The sequence below is a fragment of the Hyla sarda genome, chromosome 1 (genome assembly GCF_029499605.1).
Source record: "Hyla sarda isolate aHylSar1 chromosome 1, aHylSar1.hap1, whole genome shotgun sequence".
Classification (NCBI taxonomy): Eukaryota; Metazoa; Chordata; class Amphibia; order Anura; family Hylidae; genus Hyla; species Hyla sarda.
In genome coordinates this window covers 543,520,419-543,541,041 of record NC_079189.1, presented here as the reverse complement: position 1 = coordinate 543,541,041, position 20,623 = coordinate 543,520,419, and the positions used below count along the sequence as shown (strand labels likewise).

The 20,623-nt window shown below is 41.6% G+C and overlaps 1 protein-coding gene across 1 annotated transcript in view; it reads left to right on the top strand.

Moving 5' to 3' along the window:
• Positions 1-12,714, top strand: part of IPO11 (importin 11) — a 494,099-nt gene extending 481,385 nt beyond the window's left edge. Inside the window, exon 30 of the mRNA XM_056541414.1 lies at positions 12,476-12,714. Within this exon, the coding sequence (XP_056397389.1) occupies positions 12,476-12,640 (165 nt within the window). The 3' untranslated portion in view covers positions 12,641-12,714. The remainder of the gene's footprint in view (positions 1-12,475) is intronic.
• The last annotated feature ends 7,909 nt before the right edge of the window (positions 12,715-20,623 follow it).

The following is a 20,623-nucleotide window of genomic DNA, read 5'->3' as shown; positions in this document are numbered from 1 at the left end:
TAGCATGACTAGTTCAATTTGTTTTCTTGCATCACTCTTCCATCATCAGCTTTATGGTAACAATTTGCTTTATAGCTTCATTTTTCTGAAAACCTTCTCAAATGTCACTTTACATTTCTTGTCTTTTTATTGTATTGTTCTCTTCTAAGCCATTGACAGTTTCTGTAACTTTGTTCCATTCCCTTTTCCTTCAACTCCTGTCTCTTAATTCTCAGGTTTTCTTCCTTCCATTCTATCCTCGTACTCTTCAGCACCATCCATTCATCTGTCTGTAATCCAATTTTCACGTTGTTCTCATCTTAATTACTTCATGTTTCTTTGGTCGGCTCTTACGTGACATTTTTTTACATTAATTACAAAACCAAATCTCCGAGCTCTTGAGAACCTTATACCATTGTCTAGTTATGACATTATTTCATAAATGGAAAAATGCTTTGAGCTGCTGGAATCCTAGAAAATGAATAAATAAGGAATATATACTAAAAAGTGTACAGCTTTTTAATGGTGTGACAAACTTCTATCCAATGTCCAACTTTTTCTTTTCAGGTCAGCCAAACAGGCATGGTATTTCAATGGAGACAATTGGAGATATGCATTAAGTAGTCATACTTACAGCATGTCTACAGAGAGGAAAAATAATTAATTAAATATTTATAATAATTTTCATGTCCAGAACAGGCCTCTACCAGATATAGCCACTGTGGCAAAAACAAATTTCTAGTTTGCGCAGTGTTTGGTTAGCTTCACATTGCGGCCAGCACTAGGACTGCACAGACGTTGCCGTTCACATAAACAGCAATGTATTTCACTGAAAGAATGATCAATGAATTCCGTCATGGGTATTGTGCAGCGGAATACTATTGACAACAATTTTTTAAGTCTTAAACTTATTGGACAATTTTTTTTACAGTGTCCTGTAAAAAAACTGTCCCCAATCAGGACTGTTGACAAACTTTTTAGTTCTGAGGATGAGATTTTCTTTGTACTTTAATCCAAGAGAAGAATACTAGCTTTATGTCCACCATAGTTTTCCCTTTTTAAGCTTTACCAAGACACAGTACTATAAAGCTGAATGAAGAAGCCACCAAGACAGCCAAAGTAGGTGGATTCTGCATTCTAGTGTGTTTCCATAGTTTAAAATAAACATTTCATCATCCTTACAAGGCATACTATTTTCCCCATAACATACCTCTGAGATGTGGTCTGTATAAAACAACTGTGATCCCTTTCCAAAGGCTCAAAGCACACTTTAGTTACTCACTACAGATTGGCTTCAAAGATTGACATTCAAAGTATAAGCACGGACAAGACAAAATCCGGCATGTTACGGTTTGGTCTATACATTGAAAGCAAACCGCCAATTATTCTCCAGTGTTTTGTTTTACGCAACACAATTAATTCATAGTAGAAAGGGAATGAGGCTTCTTGTCAGTGACTCGTACAACACAGATAACATGAGCAAAAAGACCTGAAAGAATAAGTTGGCTACCAGCAATAAATACTATGTACCATCTTCAGCTTCTACCTTAATATTTATCTATATAGCACCGCCATAATCCGCAACACTTTACATTTTATTAAGAGAATAAGACATCACCTTGTAATGGAGAAAGAAGTGATACAGGAGGAGTGAGCGTCCTGCTTACAAGGGTTTACAAACTATAAAGGAATAGGAATGACACAAGACGAGTGAGGGCTCTGCTTACAAAAGCTTACAATGATGTAAATAAGGCCCACATGGGTGCACATGAGGTAAAACTACTTGTTTTGTACAACAGTTTACCATAAAGTTACACAGATATGATACAGTGTAGTGGTTATTGTTAAATAATGGAGCCAGGTTCTGAGGAATGAAGTAAAGGCGGGGGGGGGGGGGGGGGCACACTTCGCCTCATGTTCTGACTGTTCTAAACTTTTAAGCTACCATACCTGTTTGAAGCAGGGAGCCTGTTAGGATTTTATGCTGTCCATCATTTGGACAGCATTAAGCTCCTAACATACAGTATCCCTTTAAGAAATGTAAAAGGTCAGCCTTAAAGGTTACACTTAAAACTGTGGATGCAGGGACGCTATCATCTCACTGTAAGTCAAATTAGCACTCAATTGGTCATTTCAAGGGGAATCTGTTTGATTTTCTGCAATACAACTTCTAGTAACACATCTAGATTAGGAGACAGGAATGAGGGTGATATTATGCAGAATTTTGGTGTTAGCTTGCAAAAGGCAGAACCACGGCAGGTTTTCAGACAGAGGTGAAGGATATATAGGGAGATGCAGCATTCTGGAGAGCTTTGTGGGTGAGAGTGATCAGTTAAAATTGAATTCTATAGTGACCGGTACAAGGACTGGTCCAGGGTAGGGGCATCATTGTAATGGCTGGACAGAAAGATGGCTTCTGCATTGAGGAAAGATTGGAGAGGAGAGAGTTTAGTGAGGAAAAAACCAATAGCCAATACTGCAACCTTATTATTAAAACATTACACAGGTAAACAGAGACATATTAGTAAAGCTTGTATGACTTTTTATTTCAATTCAATCAAGAACTGAAGGTCATTCATAGCCTGAGGATAGTGTATCTCATGAGGAAGCCCTATGGGCCTATATTTGGTGGGCACCGAATACAGATGCCTCTTTGCACTTTCGAGGGGATAATCTGCATGTCACATGCGATGTCATCTCGCTCCTGCCATTCTTTTGAGGAATTATTTAGTTGACAAAAAACAATTGATTAAACGGTGCTTAATTATTTTAATTAAATTCAATCCTCTCATGATAATGTGAGTGGAGTGTTTTATTAATTCCAATTACAGAGGCTTATAAATGGCTTTCCTTGTGTGAAGAGAGAGGAGGAAATGATCCATATAAATTAGGATGTGAGAAGTTTTTCATTTATTAATTTATTTTTACCACAGTCACATCTAGTTAGCGGTTGTCAACAGGAACCTAATAAAGGAACCAGTGCTGGAGAGAAGCATGTTTTCTTACTAACTATAAAAGATGTTTAATTGGCCAAAGTGAATCCCAGTCTTGAGAGAGAAGCATTTTTCTTTTACCTCTTTTCCTAAAAATGAGGGGAAATAATCCCTGACTCTTACCTCTCCTTGTCTGCATATATTGTGGTTCCTGTTGGAAGTGATGATTTAAGTGCAGGGTCTCCACCTCTTGTCAATACTTGAGCTGGAGCCACGTTTCCCCATGGGCCCTATAGCAGACCCATGACCATCTTGTATGGTGTGTATTTTGTCCCTGATTTTTACTTCATTTTTAGTAATTGATTAGAATATAGTAATCCATATGCAAAAGCAATATGTTTAAAGGGGTACTCCGTTGGAAAACAATTTTTTTCAAATTAACTAATGCTAGAAAGTTAAACAGATTTGTAAATTACTTATATTAAAAAATATTTATCCTTCCAGTACTTATCAGCTGCTGTATGCTCCACAGGAAGTTGAGTAGTTATTTTAAGTCTAACCACAGTGCTCTCTGCTGACACCTGTCTCCATGTCAGGAACTGTCCAGACCAGGAGAGGTTTGCTGTGGAGATTTGCTCCTACTCTGGACAGTTCCTCACATGGACAGAAGTGTCAGCAGAGAGCACTGTGGTCAGAAAGAAAATAACTACTTAACTTCCCGTGGAGTATACAGCAGCTGATAAGTACTGGAAGGATTAGGCTTTTTTAATAGAAGTAATTTACAAATCTCTTTAACTGCATGTCACCAGTTGATTTGGAATATATTGTTTTCCACTGGAGTACCCTTTTAAATTTGAGCTACTGAGGTCAAATGCCTCATTGACCAGAATTTATGTTGGCCCTTTATGGTGCTTTGACCTATAAGGTTTGGTTCACATTTTTCATTATTTGGATTAAAATCCGGGTCCAGTTGATCTCACATCCTAGCTGCTTCTATATCCAACTATAGAATAGTGGTATATACTTTACTATCCACTTCTGAGGATACATTCCCTTTGGCTATATGTACCCATGGGAGGTAATTTCAGGGATGTGGCATGAAATCCAGTTCTAATGTGGATCACGGGTTTTTATCCTTTGCATTGCAATAGATTACATCTACAGCAAACCTGGGCTAAATTTGCAGCAGAATAGTGCCCTTTAAAAAACATTTTTATATATTTATTATTGTATAATTTATTGTAGATTTTTGGAGCCAAATCCACACCAAAAATCTGCCACACATTTCTCACAAGTCTTTTTTTCTAGACCTGAGACACTTCAGATTGCAGGAGAATCAGTGGCACAAGTGAACTTATATTGAGGAAAAAAATTGAAACCTAGCCAGTATTTAAACTAAATAAAAATAGTGAAAACATGTATTAACAGTATAAAATAGTGAAAACATGTATTAACAGTATAAAATAGTGAATAGATAGAAAATAAATTCACCACACAAAAAAAATGAAAACTAAGACGACTAATTTAGAGATTATTATAGGTGTACGCACCCTTTCATGGGACATGTCAACATAAACAGAGCACGCTGTTATGTTCTACTCTACATTATTGATGAACTATATGTTATTTTGATTGTTGAAGGTTGAGCAGCAATTCCACCTACAAGTAGGGGACAAATGGAGTGGAAAATCAAAGGTCCCCATTGCCATCAATCATAGTCCCAGAGCGTCAGCACTTGCACATATGAATGTATAGATGTTGTATTTCATCTGGAGGTTCCTGATATTTGTTTTCATGACTATACAACTTATCAACAAACATTTGTAATGCAGGTCAGATTGTCTGACCTTACTTTGTGTTATGGCATGGCGGCCTACATGTGTATATGACATATAGTTCAGAGGGTACACAATGGTTTTATTTAGAGACACGTTTCCTTAATTGTAGATTACACAGGATATTAGTGACCTGTATTTCCTAAGGGAATACAGCCATACGATGTGCCTAGTACTAAAGATGTTTGACATGACCCTGCATTAAATAGTGAGCGGAGGTGTTGATCTGTCATGTGTAGATTGAAGCAGTGAGCCTTCAGTAGACTGCCAGTGATCAATACCATTGATTGGACTAATTGCCATGAGACAATGACTTAAATTAACGAGAAAGCTGCATGACTGCCGAGCTAATATGCCATTGTAAATCTGCTAACCTTAGCTAAGGTCAGGATTGAAAACCCAGTCATTATATGATTAAACACAACATTTTTATTATACTCATAAGCTAATGCAAGGATATACAGGATCTCATATTTACAGCTAAAATTACATCTTGGATGATCCAGGCTTTGTACTGGAAGAGGTACATTTGGTTCTAGAATCTTATTGGTGACACGTGTATTTTAGATTTTTACAAAATAAGTGACAAAACCTTGGAGAGGGGCACCAGGCATGTGGCATCTGCTAACTCACACTGTATAAATCAAAATGGAATAAGGTCTTGATGCAATATCAAATATAAAGCAATATAAAATATAAAGCAATATAAAGTAAGGACAAAAATAGGTTGCTTTCATTATGGAATAGGTTGAAAAAGTATTATTTCTATGTTGGTCCAGTTCAAATGGTATGCCCTTGTCACCCTGGTATATACAAAGTTTACTAAATATTTTTATTGACTAACAGTAAATATGTCCCTATGCATATTAAGGGCAGCGATTGAAATAGCTACTGTCTTTTTTATTTTCATGCAGCCATTGAACCAGAATTTATTCCCTGCCTATGTCCAAACCTTAAAGGAGTAGTCCAGTGGTGACTCAGTGGTGAGCAACTTATCCCCTATCCTAAGGATAGGGGATAAGTGGCAGATCGCGGGGGGTCCGACCGCTGGGGCCCCCTGCGATCTCCTGTACGGAGCCCCGACAGCCTGTGGTAAGGGGGCGTGTTGACCTCCGCACGAGCCGGCGGCCGACACGCCCCCTCAATACAACTCTATGGCAGAGCCGAAGCGCTGCCTTCGGCAATCTCCGGCTCTGCTATTGAGATGTATTGAGGGGGCGTGTCGGCCGCCGCTTCGTGCGGGGGTCGACACCCGCTATCTGGGCCGAGAGCCGGGGCCCCGTACAGAGAGATCGCAGGGGGCCCCAGTGGTCGGACCCGCCGCAATCTCAAACTTATCCCCTATCCTTAGGATAGGGGATAAGTTTTTCACCACTGGACTACCCCTTTAAGAATAGAAAAACATGACGGACAAAGAGACCCTCAGTTTAGGGAATGAATTGTGATCCATAATTTAAGGTGTACAAATTTCAATGGAAAATCTGTAACACAGCCCATGAACTGTGACATACAAGTTTTAGAGTTGTGCTCTTATGTGGCAGAGGAGCCAGTAGCACCCAAAGGAATTGGATGCAACTGCACGTTTTCTACCTCCCCCAGTATATATATAATGTTGTGTCTTGAGCATGTCCTGCTACATAACTCAAATTATATAGTCCTAAATAAATCTTCTCGCTACCAGCAGGTTTTAGATGGGACTGACACAAAAATGCAAGATCAGACTACACACAGGGTTTGTTTGTAGTCTGTAACCATGGAGACACGCAATTCATGCACAGGAGTTGTATACACAAAACAGTAGGATTTTATCAACAAAGTTGTTTGTAATGTAGCTTAATAATATATTTTAGATGCTTTGAAACTAAAAATGGCTACAAAAGCTTGTACAATGATGTAGGAATGCAATGTGGATGATTTATCTGAACTAATGCAAATTCAAAGTTTAGATATTGCCTATAGATTTCGACCACAGGCGCAATCTGGTCAAAATTTTCCAATTTTTCTTTTCACAATTTAAGATGTTTTATTCATGCTTGATTCCTTTCATTCTTTGTTTATGACCCATTGTGCCACATTTCCAGCCAACAATCATCCAAAAAAGGTGAAATTGGAAAACTGTTTACTTATTTTTATTGTAGCTTTATACACCATGCTGCATTTGGATAGTCTGTGCCTGTCAAAAGTGGAACTCCAAATAAAGAAGGCAGGGTTTTCACCAAGCATATTATCTTGGCTTATTTGTATCCCCCTTTTCTTCTGGATTTATTAATACTACCATATGGTACCCATCACCTGATGAATATGTGAAGCATGTGCTTTGTGTTTTTTCTTGAATTTATGTCTAATTGGAAATGATTCGGTGGTTTAATAATCTTGTAAACACTTAAACGGCTGACAATGCTGGAGTTATTAAAATGCATTATTAATTAAAAAGTAAAATATGGGTCATGAAGCAAATTCCCAGGCTTAAATACAAATTTCATGATTGTTATTCATGCTGTATAAACATAACATATCGCTGCCTCTTTCATACATTTTTTACTACAGTTTTTTTTTTTGCGTTCTTACATTGCTGAATTTTTTTTTTATTATGCTTGACATTTTGTTCATAATTATTATTATATAATAATTACTTATTGCCTTTGGGAATCGTCTTTCTAATTGATCTTTATGTAAAGATTCTTGTTCATTTAAAGTGTACCTTTTATAAACTTTTTATATCATGCAGATAATTTCATTATACTTAAATTTGTAATATACATTGGTTAAAAAATGTGTATATTTTTGTCTCTGCAGCTATTGCATGTGTGTCTCTGTGAGAAGACCAAATACAGGAAGTGTGGGTGGACAAGCAGGGCTCTGTGCAGTGAGGACAAGCAGGGCTCTGTGCAGTGAGGACAAGCAGGGCTCTGTGCAGTGAGGACAAGCAGGGCTCTGTGCACTGAGGACAAGCAGGATTCTGTACACTGAGAACAAGCAGGGCTCTGTCCACTGAGGACAAGCAGGGCTCTGTGCAGTGAGGACAAGCAGGGTTCTGTGCACTGAGGACAAGCAGGGCTCTGTGCACTGAGGACAAGCAGGGCTCTGTGCACTGAGGATAAGCAGGGTTCTGTGCACTGAGGATAAGCAGGGTTCTGTGCACTGAGGACAAGCAGGGCTCTGTGCACTTAGGCCAAGCAGGGCTTTGTGAATTTAGGAGAAACAGGGCTCTGTCCACTGAGGACAAGCAGGGCTCTGCTCTGTGCAGTGAGGACAAGCAGGGCTCTGTTCACTGAGGACAAGCAGGGCTCTGTACACTGAGGACAAGCAGGGCTCTGTGCACTGAGGACAAGCAGGGCTCTGTCCACTGAGGACAAGCAGGGCTCTGTGCAGTGAGGACAAGCAGGGTTCTGTGCACTGAGGACAAGCAGGGCTCTGTGCACTGAGGACAAGCAGGGCTCTGTGCAGTGAGGATAAGCAGGGCTCTGTGCACTGAGGATAAGCAGGGTTATGTGCACTGAGGACAAGCAGGGCTCTGTACAGTGAGGATAAGAATGGCTCTGTGCACTGAGGACAAGCAGGGTTCTGTGCACTTAGGCCAAGCAGGGATTTGTGAATTTAGGAGAAACAGGGCTCTGTCCACTGAGGACAAGCAGGGCTCTGTGCACTGAGGACAAGCAGGGCTCTGTGCAGTGAGGACAAGCAGGGCTCTGTGCACTGAGGACCGCTCTGTGCACTGAGGACAAGCAGTGCTCTGTGCACTGAGGACAAGCAGGGCTCTGTGCACTGAGGCTCTGTGACACGTTCCTGGCTCACACATAAGGCTGATTGACAAGCCAAGAACCTGCATGTCCTGCCCTCACTCCATTTGGTGGTCTCATAGATACACACAGGCAATAGCTGCAGGGAAAGCATTTTTTTACCAACAAATATACACATTTTTTTTTATCAAAGTATATTACAAATATTCATATTATGGTATTATCTACCTTATATCAAAAGTTTTTGTTGAAGATGGGTACACTTTAACCCCTTAAAGACTGAGCCCTTTTTCACCTTAAGGACTAAGCCCTTTTTCGCAATTATGACCACCGTCACTTTACGAATTAATAACGCGAAAACGCTTTTACCGAATATTTTGATTCTGAGATAGTTTTTTCGTGACATATTCTACTTTATTTTGGTGGTAAATTTTCGGCATTAATTGCATCCTTTTTTGGTGAAAAATCCCAAAATTTCATGAAAATTTTGAAAATGTAGCATTTTTCTAACTTTGAAGCTCTCTAATTGTAAGGAAAATGGATATTCCAAATAAATTTAATTTTTCTTCACAAATACAATATGTCCACTTTATGTTGGCATCATAAAATGGACATACTTTTGCTTTTTGAAAAAATTAGAGGGCTTCAAAGTAGAGCAGCAATTTTCAAAAATGTCATGAAAATTGCTAAATCTGAAGGGACAGATGTTACAGAACTACAACTCCCAGCATGCCTGGGCAGTCGAGGCATGCTGAGAGTTGTAGTTTGGCAACATCTGGAGGGCTACTGTTTGGGCACCACTGTAACAGTGGTCTCCAAACTGTGACCCTCCAGATGTTGGAAAACTACAACTCCCAGCATGCCCAGACAGAGCTCCTCGACATCCAGGGGCGGGCAGAACGGGGGGTTGCCATGGCAACCCCCTGTCCTGCGCTGCCATTGGTCAGAACTCCGTTCTGACTAATGCCAGGGGATAGGAGGAGATCGCAGCACTGCGACCTCACTCCTATCCTTTAGGCTGATCGGGGCTGTTGCTGACAGCTCCGATCAGCCCTATTTTCCGGGTGATCGGGTCACCAAAGACCCGATCAGCCCGGAATTGGAGAAAATCGCATGTCTTAATTGACATGCGATTTTCTCCGATCGCCGACATGGGGGGGTCTCAGGACCCCCTTGGGCGATGTGCCAGGGTGCCTGCTGAATGATTTCAGCAGGCATCCGGCTCCGGTCCCCAACCGGCTAGCGGTGGGGACCGGATTTCCCACGGGCTTATGGATACACCCTCGGTCCTTAAGGACTCGGAGTGCAGGGCGTATCCATACGCCCTGTGTCCTGAAGAGGTTAAAGAAGCATACTGATATAGCGTAACTAGGAGATACAGTCAGGGGCACATGTTTCTACAATAATAGCAGGAATCCGCTCACATAATTATAACAACTTTTTACTGTTTTTGTTACTAGTTATTTAAAATAGAACAACAATCTGAAAACATGGATTACCAGTAGCTTTGGTGATGGATAAATGTATGTAGGTGTAGGAGATTGCCACAACTTATTATCTAATGGTTTAGATCAGGGTGCACATAAAAAAGCCATCAGTTTTGTTTATTAAGACAACTTCTTTCCATTATTTGCGTATATTCACACAAGCAAGGTTTCCCATTTGGGACCTAGTTATCCAGAATGGCGAGCTGCTTGGACCAGCAGGTGGATCTGGACCATCTATGTGTTTCATGGATGTCCTTTTGTATCCTCCCTTTACTATTTCTGTTATTGGTAATTAAACCACGCAGTAGTTATGTGGACTGGTGTAGGGCACAGCAGGAGGACAAAGACACAATCTAAATAGTCATAGATGTAGAAAAACAAGCAAGTCGGTACATCCACATGCTTGTTAATTGTCACATGTGTTGCATATAACTATGGGCTACACGGCAATGTGGGCCCTCCTGGCACACTTAAAGCTGCTGTATTTGATTCTTCTGTGGAGATGTCTTTATTTTTTTGTCCTATCTAAGATTTTACAGCAAGGTGATAACGGGCTATGATTGATGTGTAATCTGGAGAAGGATTGGGCAAGTTGGGTTGCAATTAACCAACCCTTTTGTTCTCCGAGAGATAAACTGCCGCTAGAGAAGTCTGTCAAGCTGACCCATACATATAATTGTTTGGCCAAGTCAGACTTTCTTGTGTATGTGGGAAAGGGAAGCAGTAGCTATCGAAAGTGTATGGGTACCTTTATAACTTAGCAAAAGTATATGGGTCCCTTTATAACTTATCGAAAGTGTATGGGTCCCTTTATAACTTAGCAAAAGTATACGGGTCCCTTAATAACGTATCAAAAGTGTATGGGTACCTTTATAACTTATCGAAAGTGTATGGGTACCTTTACATTTACAAGTGGATGTGCTATTCCTGTGCTACAGTATGCCTCAATTTGATGTTAGTAGTAGGATTTAAGAACATTTTGTTACTAGGAATTAAAAAAATAGTTGCAGCTCATTAGAATCTATGACCCACTTACCAAGGTTGTATACCCCGTCTTCTAAACAAGACCAACAGTGTAAAACACCAGTATTAGTTTCAATGAGATTTACTAGCACTGAATATTAATTCATAACCGTAAGGAATTCAAATACACATAATAGGATGTCTTTGCTTCTGTGCTTATTTTTATCTTGTTTCTGTGACCGTTATGGACAGTGAAATGCTATATATGTTGTTCTTTACATGGGCTGGGCTACACCATATGACTTCAAAGCAGTAAAGCATCATTGTCACATCCAAGTGCTCTTCAAGGGCCGAGGGACCCTATTCATCTTTTTCTTTTCAGTGACAGATAAAAGCAGAGCGGGAGAAAGCGGATTTATGTGTAGCAAAAATTAGCCTTTGTCAGTATCAGATTGTAGAGAGAAACCTACCATAGTATCTAGTTGAAGGGCCAGGCATTCTAGTTGCTTTAGTTCTTGCACTTTATATTGGCTCGATAACAGGAAAATATGGTTGTTTTTCCTACGGTTTGTAAGGAATGTAGCAGTGGTCACACTTGCACAGTACCACTCCATTCTATATCTATGAGACTGACATGACTGAGCATGGCATTTGGCTTTATCTGTCAGGCCTGTAGATATTAAATGATGTGGCAGGGCACACAATTTGGGTCCTCTCTTCTTATGATCACTGGGGATCCAACTTCTGTGGGGGTTTTGTATGGCTCAACTCCTTTAGGTAGTTATCAATTTAAACCCAGAATTGCAAAATAACAGTTTTTTGCTGTCGACTTTACTCTCTCAGGGACAAAAGAAGGTCAGGGCAAAGTGTTACTGTAGAAGTCTGTCCTGTTGTGAAACACAGAGTTCTTAGTGATGACATGTCAGGTTGTAGCATTGGAATTTTTATTGATATCATGATACATAACATCATGTTATAGTGCACGATGTACAACATGGATGGATACAATGGTGGCTGGGGCGAGGGCAAAGTCATTAAAAAGTTTTATTTAAATTTTGATGGGTCGGTGTATCAATGCTTAGATCCCCACCAATCATTCGAACAAGTAGGGAGAAGCACACCTTGCTATAAGTTTATGGGACAGTCTTGTGAGTCTGCACTGGGAGCCAGTATTCTCTGTACTTGTTCTTATGTTTGGTGGGGGTCCCAACTCTGTTTTTATAAATGACAGGTAACCTTTAAGCTGAATACTTTTCAAACATTATTTTAAGTACAATTAGTTTTTTTACCCCTGTTTGTCAGTACATATTATTAAAGGCCATATGTTTGTTTTTCATAAGGTGAAAATGTTCTATACCAACTCGATCTGTTTCTTGATTTTCCCATTTATTTTTGTATCTTCATATGGCTCAGCTCTGTCTTCAGCAGCATTGACACACAATTTTCTAGCATTTATGACTGAGAAGGAAATAAAAATGTGTAAATGTTTTGCCATCATTGTACAATAATGTAATTTTCTCTCTTTTGTCCATTCCTAGATTGCTTTGAGAGACCCAGTACATACAGTGTCTCTTCAGCAGATTGTCTATGAGAAACTGAAGGCACAGCAGGAATTACTGGGAGCTGAAGGATTCCGGTCACTGATGGAAACTGTAGATACTGAAATAGTGAAGCAGCTGCAGGAGTTTTTACAGGGATTCTAAAAATATACCAGAATTGTAACAGAATTCATTATGAAATCCTACGACAGCGGTCAGTTTAATAAAGACAACATTTTGCAAAGTTGGTTTTGTTTCATTGGTTAGGTGGAAAACATTAAAGAGAACCTGTTATTAGTGATGGTTCCCTCCTCTCCCCACCTTTTATTTATTTATTTATTTTTTGTTAGATTACATTTTTTCACCTTGTTTTTGCTCACTGTCTTCAGCTCACTCAGAATGAGCATTGGTGTTCTGGAGGGGTAGTTCCCGGGCAGGCGCAAAATGAAGCCCTGCCGGGGAGAACTTCTGCCCTCTCTCTTCTATGCTGCACTCGGCAGCGCAGCATAGAAGAGGCAGCCAATCTTGGCAGACTGCTTCTCAATCCTCTCCTCTCTTTACATGTAAGACTGAGAACTGAGTCTGAGTAACAGGACAGAGAGCAAGTGCTGTGCTGAGATCAGTTCCCGCCTGCATATCCTGATTTTGGTCTCCTCCAGGCCTGAGCGAGACCAAACCTGCAGCGTCTGTGAAACAGGACTCCAGGCTGCACCTGAAAGGTAGACCCCTAGTGGCCAAAACTTTTAACTATTAAAGAAAAAAAAAAAGGGGTTATTTTTTTCTAATAAAATAAATTACTAAATAATTTTATCTAACAAGAACTAAAACATATGAAAAGTGTTTCACAATGACAGTGCCCATTTAAAAACAGAGACATTTAAAGGTATTGTTCACTGTAATTAGGCCTCCAAATTAACATGACCACTAGCATTTCCAACAGCTTCATTCAAATGTATGGAACAAATGCTGAGAATGGAGTCTAAGGACCCTTTATTTCCAGAGGTTGTACATCCACCATTTTTTTTACTTTTTAATTTGTCTGATTGACTGGTTATGAAAGGTTATAGACGTAAAAAACGGGTGTCGAGAGAAATCCTTTAGGAACATAAGTTATGTCGGTCTAAGAACAATATGATCAAAACGTTTACAAAGAACTTGTGATCTCAAGCTGTTATATGACTTTGTGGTTTTACCTCTTGGCCTTGTATCATTGCTGTTTTTATAGATTAGGGAGGAAACTTACTGATACAATGGTGACATATAAATGTTTAGGGCCATTTATAGGGATACACCTTAATAAAATGGTAATGGTTGGTGATATTAACTTCCTGTTTGTGGCACATTAGTATATGTGAGGGGGGAAACTTTTCAAGATGGGTGGTGACCATGGCGGCCATTTTGAAGTCGGACATTTTGAATTCAACTTTAGTTTTTTCAATAGGAAGAGGGTCATGTGACACATCAAACTTATTGGGAATTTCACAAGAAAAACAATGCTTGGTTTTAACGTAACTTTATTCTTTCATGAGTTATTTACAAGTTTCTAACCACTTATAAAATGTGTTCAATGTGCTGCCCATTGTGTTAAATTGTCAATGCAACCCTCTTCTCTCACTCTCCACACACTGATAGCAACACCGCAGGAGAAATGCTAGCACAGGCTTCCAGTATCCGTAGTTTCAGGTGCGAAGATACGAGATGTGAAGATACGAGATGTGCAGCACCTGAAACTACGGATACTGGAAGCCTCTGCTAGCATTTCTCCTGCAGTGTTGCTATCAATGTGTGAAGAGTGGGAGAAGATGATCACCACCCATCTTGAAAAGTTTCCCCCCTCACATATACTAATGTGCCACAAACAGGAAGTTAATATCACCAACCATTCCCATTTTATTAAGGTGTATCCATATAAATGGGCCACCCTGAATAATCAACTATTAAGTACTAGTTGTTTATTTACAACTGGCACTACTATGATGGTCTTGACTTTAATGCCCCAATAGGTGTGGACCCCCTGTGCCACCTACTGGTTTGACCCCCTGTGCCACCAAACTTGGGAGCGGATCTAAGTATTCCATGCTTTTCACTCTTTATCCCTTTATCTCCAGGATGCAAAAGCTTGAGTTCTGCTTCAGGGGAAATACCCGGTCAATGGCTCAATAGTGGACCCATTTAGGTGGCAGCTTGCAAGGCAAGAGGGATGAGCTAATGCTGTAATGCGGTAATAGCACAGCAAAGTTCAGAGTGGCAGAGATGAAATGGTGGTATAGCAGAGCTGAGTCTGTAGCACATAGAGCTAAGAAGCTCAGATGCAGCCAGGTGGTGCAAGCATGATGGACGGTCTGGATTATACACTGGAAAATCATCTTTGCTAGTAGTAAACTATACAATTGCTCAGACAACAGAAGATGGGTGAAGCAACCTTATATATGTGGTGCCTGACAGGAATTGGTGAGGGAAACTAAAGAAGCATGCATTGAACCTAAAGGGCAGAGCAGAAACTGCATTAGTAGTAGAAGCATGTCACACAGACAGGTCAAAAGTTTTAAAAGGCCGGGATTTCAGTCCTGAGACCCCCTTGATCATTAGAACGAGTGGAAGAAGCGCATGGTTATGCGCTTCACTCCTCTGCTCGCAGGGATTTCTGACCAGTTGCAGTTGGCAAGCTCCATAGACTTATAATGGGGCTCGTCTATTGCATTTGGTTTGAGATCGCCGCAAGTTGGGGAGTGAAGGATATAACCAGGCGCTAATCCCAACATGATCTATTGATTTGTGGGGGTCTTTGCATTGACATTTGATATGTCACACGTTTTTAAATGACAAACACTTTATTATGCACTGAATAAAGTTTCCTGTAAACCAAATGGTGAGGTCTATGACTATTGTTTGCTATGATATCACCAAAAAGTTGTTTACAAGGTGTGAGTATTTTAGGGTTGCAGTATATAAACACACTTGTCATGGAATCTAGTGTTATCAAGCTCCTTGTGCCTTGATGCACTTTTTTTTTTTGGACCGTGTTCGTCATTAAAGGGGTACTCCGGTGGAAAACATTTTTTTATTTTAGTTCTTTTTAAGTCAACTGGCTCCAGAAAGTTAAACAGATGTGTAAATTACTTAATTTTTTTAAAATCCTTTCAGTACTTATTAGCAGCTGTATACTACAGAGGAAATTATTTTCTTTTTGGATTTATTTTCTGTCTGACCATAGTGCTCTCTGCTGACACCTCTGTTCATGTCCTGTCATGTCCCCCCCCCCCCCCCATTGATAGTGATCCAGTGGCCGACATTAGTACGAGCGTCCATGCAGCTCGTAATAGGAGTCCGACCCCCCAGACAAGTGTACCGGAGCTTACTTCCGGTGAACCTGTCTGAAGCCCCCAGAGGGATATCAGCCACAGATTCCTGAGTTCCTCAGGAATCCAGATTGACATACCGTATATACTCGAGTATAAGCCGACCCGAGTATAAGCCGAGACCCCTAATTTCAACCCAAAATCCCAGGAAAAGTTATTGACTCGAGTATAAGCCTAGGGTGGGAAATACCTCATCCCCCCCTGTCATCATCCAGACCCGTCATTAACATCCTCATCATCCCCTTGTCATCATCCCACACATCCCCCCTTCATCATCCCCTTGTCATCATCCCACACATCCCCTTATCATCCCACACATCCCCCCTTCATCATCCCCTTGTCATCATCCCACACATCCCCTTATCCCACACATCCCCCCTTCATCATCCCCTTGTCATCATCCCACACATCCCCCCTTCATCATCCCCTTGTCATCATCCCACACATCCCCTTATCATCCCACACATCCCCCCTTCATCATCCCCTTGTCATCATCCCACACATCCCCTTATCATCCCACACATCCCCCCTTCATCATCCCCTTGTCATCATCCCACACATCCCCTTATCATCCCACACATCCCCCCTTCATCATCCCCTTGTAATCATCCCACACACCCCCCCCCCCTTCATCATCCCCACCCCCCTTCATCATCCCCACACCCCCCCCCCCCCCTTCATCATCCTCTTCTCATCATTCGCCCTCAGTGGTCTTCAACCTGCGGACCTCCAGAGGTTTCAAAACTACAACTCCCAGCAAGCCCGGGCAGCCATCGGCTGTCCGGGCTTGCTGGGAGTTGTAGTTTTGAAACCTCCGGAGGTCCGCAGGTTGAAGACCACTGCGGCCTTCAACATGCGGACCTCCAGAGGTTTCAAAACTACAACTCCCAGCAAGCCCGGGCAGCCATCGGCTGTCCGGGCTTGCTGGGAGTTGTAGTTTTGAAACCTCCGGAGGTCCGCAGGTTGAAGACCACTGCGGCCTTCAACATCATCCAGCCCCCTCTCACCCCCTTTAGTTCTGAGTACTCACCTCCGCTCGGCGCTGGTCCGGTCCTGCAGGGCTGTCCGGTAAGGAGGTGGTCCGGTGAGGAGGTGGTCCGGGCTGCTATCTTCACCGGGGGCGCCTCTTCTCCGCGCTTCCGGCCCGGAATAGAGCCGTTGCCTAGACAACGACGCATCTGCGTCGTTGTCAAGGCAACGTGACTATTCTGAGGCCGGGCCCGAAGCGCTTAGAAGAGGCCTCCCCGGTGAAGATAGCAGCCCGGACCACCTCCTCACCGGACCACCTCCTTACCGGACAGCCCTGCAGGACCGGACCAGCGCCGAGCGGAGGTGAGTACTCAGAACTAAAGGGGGTGAGAGGGGGCTGGATGATGTTGAAGGCCGCAGTGGTCTTCAACCTGCGGACCTCCGGAGGTTTCAAAACTACAACTCCCAGCAAGCCCGGACAGCCGATGGCTGCCCTGGCTTGCTGGGAGTTGTAGTTTTGAAACCTCTGGAAGTCCGCAGGTTGAAGACCACTGCGGGTGGGGGAGTTCACTCGAGTATAAGCCGAGGGGGGTGTTTTCAGCACGAAAAATCGTGCTGAAAAACTCGGCTTATACTCGAGTATATACGGTAGTTGGCTACACTGAAATGAACTTTTGTTTTAATTTCAGTGACAACTTTGTCAATCTAATGGTGGAGCAAACAAACTTGTACGCCCAACAGTTCATCGCCCACCACCCTGATTCGTTTTCGGCTAGGTCCAATGAATGGTACGCCGTCAATGCAGCCGAAATGAGGACATTTTGGGGCCTCGTGCTGCATATGGGCCTAGTCAAAAAACCAAGTGTCAGACAGTACTGGAGAGGGGACATCCTATACCAGACCCCGCTTTACAGTATGGCCATGACACGGAAGCGGTTCAAGGCCATTCAGAATTGCCTGCATTACACTGATAATGCGGCATGTCCCCTCCCCCCTGAAGTGATCCCACCTATGACCGGCTTTACAAAGTGAGGCCGGTCATAGATCACTTTGGGGCAAAATTTTTGGAGGCCTACATACCGCTCAGGGAGCTTTTGGTAGATGAGCCTCTTATCAATTTTAAGGGGAGACTCATCTTACGCCAGTATATTCCCTCAAAGTGGGCACGGTATGGCGTGAAACTCTTCAAACTTTGTGAGAGTATCTCTGGGTACCCTTACGAGGGACAAGGTTCCCGTATTGAACCCCCAGAATGTCCCCCCACTCTGGGTGTTAGCGGGAAAATCGTTTGGGACCTTGTGCACCCATTGCTGGATAAGAGTTACCACCTTTACGTGGACAACTTTTATACCAGCATCCCTCTGTTCACATCCTTTGCCGCCAGATCCACATGCTTGTGGGACCGTGCGCTAGAACCAGAGAGGCCTCCCTCTAAATTTGATCCAGAAACCTATGCCCAAGGGTGAGTCCCGTGCCCTTACCCATGAAAACCTGTTGCTGGTCATATAAGGATAAGAGGGATGTCATTATGCTGACCACAATTCATGGTAACTGCAGCTCACCTGTCCCTGTGCGAGGTACCACAACAATGGTCCTCAAGCCTGATTGTATTCTGGGCTACAATCAGTATATGGGGGGAGTTGAGATCTCTCTGATCAAGTCCTCAAGCCATACAACGCCATGCAGAAAACAGGGGTATGGTACAAAAAAGTTGCGGTCTACTTGGTACAGGTTGCCATATACAACTCTTTTGTACTGTCCCAGTTTTCTTTGCTGGTCTGGCACCATAGGGACTTCCTAAATGCGACGTGCCCCCCAAAAACCATTTCAGCAAAATTGCTTTCCAAAAGCCAAATGTGACTCATTTGCTTCTGAGCATTGTAGTGCGCCCGCAGTGCACTTGACCTACACACATGGGGTATTTCCATGCTCAAAAGAGATAGAGTTACAAATTTGAGGGGGCATTTTCTCCTATTACCCCTTATAAAAATGTAAAATTTTGGGGAAAACCAGCATTTTTGTGAAAAAAGAAATAATTTACACATCCAACTTTAGCGAAAAGTCATCAAACACCTGTGGGGTGTTAAGGCTCACTGTACCCCTTGTTAAGTTCATTGAGGGGTGTAGTTACCAAAATAGTATGCCATGTGTTTTTTGTTTTTTTTTGCTGTTCTGGCACCATATGGGCTTTCTAAATGTGACATGCCCCCTAAAAACCATTTTGGAAAAACTCACTCTCCAAAATCCCATTGTCGCTCGTTTCCTTCTGAGCCCTCTACTGCGTCCGCCGAACACTTGACATACACATATGAGGTATTTCCTTACTCGAGAGAAACTGGGTTACAAATTTTGAGGGGATTTATCTCCTTTTACCCATTGTAAAAATTCAAAAACTGTCTACAAGAACATGCAAGTGTAAAAAATTAAGATTTTTAATTTTCTCCTTCACTTTGCTGTGAAATGCCTAAAGGGTCAACACACTTACTGAATATCATTTTGCATACTTTGAGGGGTGCAGTTTTTATAATGGGGTCATTTATGTGGTATTTCTAATATGAAGGCCCTTCAAATCCACTTCAAAACTGAACTGGTCCCTGACAAAATTCCGATTTTGAAAATTTTGTGGAAAATTGCTGCTGAACTTTGAAGCCCTCTGATGTCTTCCAAAAGTAAAAATATGTCAACTTTTATGATGCAATTATAAAGTACACATATTGTATATGTGAATCAATGTATAATTTATTTTTCAGAAATGATGCAAGTATCGACAGAAATTTACCAATAACACAAAGTAGAATATGTCATGAAAAAACAATCTCGGAATCAGAATGAAAACTAAAAGCATCACAGAGTTATTAATGCTTAACCCCTTAACGACCACAGATGTAAATGTACGTCCTATTTACTTAGTTCACCAGGACATACGTTTATGTCGTGTGTATGACCGCGAGCATCGGAGTGGTGCTCGCGTCATACACAGCAGGTTCCAGCTGCTAGCGGATGTCCGCCATTAACCCCTCAGATGCCGTGATCAGTACAGATCACGGCATCTGCGGGGATCCGATTATCTGTAATGGCGGACGGAGGTCCCCTCACCTGCCTCCGTCCGTCTCCCGGTGTCGCCTGCTCTGGTCTGAAATCGAGCAGACCAGAGCAGAAGATCACCGATAATACTGATCAGTGCTATGCCCTATACATAGCACTGAACAGTATTAGCAATCAAATGATTGCTATAGGTAGTCCACTATGGGGACATAAAAAGTGTAAAAAAAAAATCCTCTCCCCAATAAAAATGAAAATTGTCCGTTTTCCCATTTTATCCCCAAAAAGCATTTTTTTATAAACATATTTGGTATCGTCGCATGCGTAAATATCCGAACTATCAAAATATTATGTTAATGATCCTGTACGGTGAACGGCGTAAACGTAAAAAATTCTGCTAGTCACATTTTGTTCCCCAAAAAATTAATTAAAAATGATCTAAAAATGTTATATATGCAAATGTGGTATCGATAAAAAGTACAGATGACGGTGCAAAAAATTAGCCCTATATAGGGAAAAATGAAAAAGTTATAGGTGGTCAAAATATGGCGATTTTAGATTACTGATTTTGTACAAAAAGTTTTAGATGTTTTTTTAAGCGGTACAAAAATATAAAAGTATCTAGCCATGGGTATCATTTTAATCATATTGACCCACAGAATAAAGACCACGTCATTTTTACCGTCAAGTGTATAGCGTGAAAATGAAGCCCTCCAAAATGTGCAAAATTGTGGTTTTCATTTAAATTTCCTCCCTAAAAAAAAAAATTTGGGGTCGC